Raw genomic sequence first — 4524 nt, 5'->3', positions numbered from 1 at the left:
GTGCTACGTACCCGCAGCAAGAGTCGATCGCGAGTGGTGGTGTGGCCGTACGTGTTAAAATTGCCTTGGGTTAATTAATATGGCGTGCAGCAGAGCAGAGATCCAGATGGCTAGCTACCGCTCTCAAGTCCTAATTAAGCAAACAAAAAGATGAGACGAGAGGGCGAAGTCCCGCTCTCTCTTCCTGATTAACCAATAATCAGCAGAGAGGCGAAAGCGATGGCAACTCAATAAATTTTTGAAGTTGGGGAGCCCCGACACACACAATCATTGAGACGTATATCCATACAAAAGTAAACACATGTACACGCACCCGACAGGGCCGAGCGAACAGGAGGGAGGCAGGCATGCTAGCTAAGCTAGCTCATGTCGTCATCCGATCCAACACTGTGCGTGTGTGACACTATCTAAGAATTTTAATCCATCAGTAGTGCTAGTATACAAGCTTAATCTATCTAGCTACTGCACTGCCCCATGATGATCCCCTCTGAAAATTAACTAGCCTGTGAAACAAAAAAGAAAAGTAAAGCTAACTAGTGATGAGAGGGGGGCACACAGTTACATACTTACATGCATGCACAAAAATATACATTGATCGGGTACTAGCTGTGGCCCGGCTATAATTAATTTGACTAATCCTATCATTAAGCCTATGATTGATTTGACTGAGATGGACTGTCTAGCTAATGGAAGCTGGAATCCCCCAGGGCAAGAAACAGTAGCTCAAGGAGAGGATGATGATGCATGATGATCATGTCGCCAATCGCCATGTATGTCACGTGTATATGTTACCTGTGACGTGAGGTAGTACTAAGCTTTAGCTAGCAGTCAGCAGCAGTGCTATGTCTGTTTGGTGTTGCAGATCGATCGATCGATCGAACTGCAGATTCATGAGGATGGATGGATCGGATCAGCAGGCGGCGGAGTGGGTGAAGGGGTTGAAGAAGTGGTGGGTGGTGGTCCGGCCGGGGCCGGCCTTGGTCCCGTCGGCGGCGACGACCTTGGCGGCGGACGCGGGCCCGCCGACGCGCTCGCAGGACGGGCAGATGGTGAGCGTGGCGGCCGGGAGTTGCATGTAGAACGGCGCCGGTGGCGCCGGCGACGGCTGGTGGGCCGCCGAGGACGGCGGCGGCGGGGCGAACTTGAGCGCGCGGAGCTCCTGCAGCTCGCGCTGCAGCCGACGGTTCTCCTCGGTGAGCGTCTCGCAGCAGCGCTTCAGGAACTCGCAGTCCACCTCCGTCTGCTTCAGCTTTGTCCTGCATGGAGTAGTAGTATACGCGTGTAAACGAACCGATCGATAAATGGTTATCAACCACAGCCACAAACTGCACTGCACTCTCAAAATATTTCTAGTTTTCTACACACGGAGATAATCATAATCCTTGTCTCATGCATGCATGATTGAATTACGTAAAGGAAAAGCGACGCTGAAGGTTCTTGCTGAGATAAAAGTAGTAGGATATGTATATATACGTGATGCAAATATGTGCCCACTGGCGCGTGTACATGTTGCAAAATACTGGTCTCGAAGAGGAAAGAAAAGTCGCGAAAAATGAAAAATACTAACCTTGCTCTTCTGTTTTGGAACCAGACCTCCACCTGCCTTGGCCTGAGGTTCAGTTGCTTCGCTAAAGCGACTTTCTGCTTCTGCTCGAAGAAACAAAACAAAAGCGGTGGTTCAGTGACCCATATATATTCGATCAAAAAAGATGAACAAAACACAAATTAATATGCGCCATGTTTTTATCTTAATTTGCTCCTTGTGTTCTACTACAAGTGCAGCTTTCTGCAGCTAGGCTAAGCGGCGGCAAGTCAATAGAACGTAAGGAGAACGCGCGGACGTACGTGACGTACCGGGTTGAGCGTGCTGTGCTCCCGGAAGCGGTCCTCCAGGAGCGCGGACTGCTCCTTGGTCAGCCGGAGCTTCTTGCGGGTGCTCCCGTCGTCGTCGTCGTCACGCCCGGCCGCCGTCGACGACACCCTCTCGCCGTCGGCCTCCTCCGCGCGCTCCCTCTTCACGGCCGCCGCCGCCGCCGCGCCGACGGACAGCGACGACACGCTGTGCGCAGGGCCGCCCCCGCCGGACGCGGTCGCGGTCGCGGTCGCGGCCGCGCCGGCCGCCGCGTCGTCGGGCAAGCTCAGGGTCAGCGACGGCTCCAGCGGCGGGCACTGCGACGACGGCGACGGCCGCCGGCAGCCGCCACGGTGCGCCGCCGCCGCGTCGGTCGTCCCTCCTCCTCCCCCGCCGAGGGACAGGCCCAGCGCCAGGCCGGCGTCGCTCAGGTGACCGACGTCCTCCTGAGCCATGTTGACGACGGATAATCCACCAGCAGCAGCTGCTCCTGTCGCCGCCACTTCGATTCGCTTCTCGTGCGTGCCAGGGCTCGCCGTCTCTCTCTCGTCTCTCGCGCGCGAGGTGCAAGCAAGCGAGCGTGCGTATCGGTAGGGGAGAGGAGGAGACGAGAGGCGAGGCCGGCGGAAAGGAGAAGGAAGGAATGAGAGCTCAGCTCAGCTCGGGGGAATGAATTGGTTGGGGAGTTGAGAATATTTGAGGAGGGCGCCGCGGGGAGACAAGCGGAGACACGAACACCCACCCGCCCACATCACACGGGCGCAGCTCGCACACGCGGACGCACTCCAAAGGTTTGACGAGCCAAGCCAATTCTGCTAGCCTTTTTCCTTTATTTTCATTCTTTCTTCTGAAAATTACTACTACTGCATAAAAAAGTTTGGGTTTTTTATTTTTCGGTTTGGATGATTGGATTGAGCGCGTTTGGAAGGCCACGTGGGCGCCCATGTGTAAAAAGGGCCCGGAAATATTAGAAGCGTCCATGTCATTCTCAAACCCACTGTGTATGCACCAGTACTAGTTTGCCCATTTTTCTTCTTAACTCGTGCCGGCCCAATTGCAAACATGCATCCATAATTTGCATAGTATTTCAAAAGGCGACGCATGCGAAATTAATCAACCGATCGGGAAATGAAAGAGCAATCTATATATGGCGAAATGGATGGCTACGGTGGTGTTCTTTTCTTCTGAAGATGAAAGATTAAATTTTTTTACGTAAAATGAGATGGTATTAACGTATGATTGATTGAGTTTTAATTATTACAAACTTAAAAAATAGATTAATATTATATTTTAGAGCAACTTTCATATAGAAAGTTTTCACAGTTGAAAAGCGCGGCACGAAAATCTTAATCTTTATCTAACTCTTATCGGAGAAAAGAAAGAGACCTAGGTTGCTTATACTATTCGTGTGACTTGCTAATGGCGGGGCACGTATACCTGCGTTCTAGAGCAGTTAGGTATGTCGTAGCTGTGTTTGTATGAGCGCACGCGTTAGTTAAGGTTCACTATAAAAAACGGTTTTTAAACAGGCGGCTAAAATCGATTAATCGACTGAGAGGCACGGTTCGGACGACCTCTTCTAATAAAAGGTCCATAAAAATCATCATTTTTACGGAGGATTTTTTTAAGACAGCGGTATGTGAAAATTGATCTTCACATATGACTAGGTTAAGACCAACTAGTCAACGATTTTTGGTGTAAAAAACCGAAAACAAATCCAATCACAGCCTACAATCAGATTTAGTACACATCAAATTCACATTCAACATACACAGTCAGTTTTAAAAAAAACATTGACAAAATTCACACAAACTCCCCAAATCCAAGAAACAAAAATCATTGACACGCCATATCGGTCCCTCCTGAGACCGTGGATGTAACCGGTATCGGATCCACTGCTGAATTTGAAGCATTGGACTTGGGGCTCTCCATAGCGTCTGATTGAGCAAACAAGCATGACGGTGCAAGGGGAGTGGTCAACGACGGTGGCGACATGTCTATGGCTATATTTGCAAGAGCTGGATCCAACTCCCTAGTCTAGTTTTCCGCGCGTACGTTTCTTCAAACTGCTAAACGATGTGTTTTTTAAAAAAGTTTCTATACAAAATTTCTAAAAAAAAAATCATATTGATCCATTTTTTTAAAAAAATAGCAAATACTTAATTAATCATAGTACTAATGGACCGCTCCGTTTTTCGTGCATACTATTTGGTTGGAAACCAGCTCTTGCCAACACAGCTAGGAGATAGCAGAGAAGGAGAGGGCAGGCATAACGGTGAGATAAGGGGAGAGGGAGGAGAGGAGAGGGGACTTAAGTCCCTCAGCCGGCCCGCCACTATTTTAGGGTGTGTTTGGTTCCCGGTCAAGGTTGGATGGGACATGGCAATCCATATTTTATTGGATATGGCGATCCAGTTTTTTGTTTGGTAGAGTGAATATGACAATCTAGTTTTTTGTTTGGTTGTATGGATAGAGGTGGATTTGGTGATCTATTTTTTTTGTTTAGTTGGAGGAGTAGGATGGATGAGTGGTGTTGATGTGAAAACACGAGGCTTGGGAGATCTGCTTAACTCCAGTGCAGGTCCAAAACTCGCCTTCGGGTATGCTAGCGTGCCAGTTGATTTGATCCTGCAATCAACAAGAAACAAAGACAAAGAAACCGTGGTTAAATC

At 49.3% G+C, this 4524-nt stretch overlaps 1 protein-coding gene across 2 annotated transcripts; it reads right to left on the bottom strand.

The window, feature by feature from the left end:
• Nucleotides 1–235: 235 nt before the first annotated feature.
• Nucleotides 236–2673, bottom strand: LOC4332147 (homeobox-leucine zipper protein HOX19-like). Of its 2 annotated transcripts, none has more exons than XM_015772358.3 (3): nucleotides 1855–2645; nucleotides 1568–1647; nucleotides 236–1256 (listed from the first exon to the last, which is right to left on the bottom strand). In XM_015772358.3, exons 1-3 carry the CDS (start codon nucleotides 2305–2307, stop codon nucleotides 911–913), a joined length of 879 nt encoding a protein of 292 aa, XP_015627844.1. In that variant the 5' UTR covers nucleotides 2308–2645; the 3' UTR covers nucleotides 236–910. The 2 variants fall into 2 exon arrangements, with proteins under 2 accessions (XP_015627844.1, NP_001404367.1); NM_001417438.1 differs by having other exon boundaries at nucleotides 261–1256; nucleotides 1846–2673.
• Between the last annotated feature and the right edge of the window lie 1851 nt (nucleotides 2674–4524).

This window comes from Oryza sativa, chromosome 3 (genome assembly GCF_034140825.1).
Source record: "Oryza sativa Japonica Group chromosome 3, ASM3414082v1".
NCBI lineage: Eukaryota > Viridiplantae > Streptophyta > Magnoliopsida > Poales > Poaceae > Oryza > Oryza sativa.
The sequence above is the reverse complement of the archived record's forward strand: the minus strand, read 5'-3'. Positions and strand labels throughout refer to the sequence as shown.

Coding starts and splice junctions, on each gene's coding strand:
- LOC4332147 (NM_001417438.1), bottom strand. CDS start 2,307: ATGGCTCAGGAGGACGTCGGTCACCTGAGCGACGCCGGCCTGGCGCTG. Junction 1,648..1,845: donor CGCTCAACCCGGTACGTCAC/GTACGTCCGCGC, acceptor TTCTTCGAGCAG/AAGCAGAAAGTCGCTTTAGC. Junction 1,257..1,567: donor TTCCAAAACAGAAGAGCAAG/GTTAGTATTTTT, acceptor TACTCCATGCAG/GACAAAGCTGAAGCAGACGG.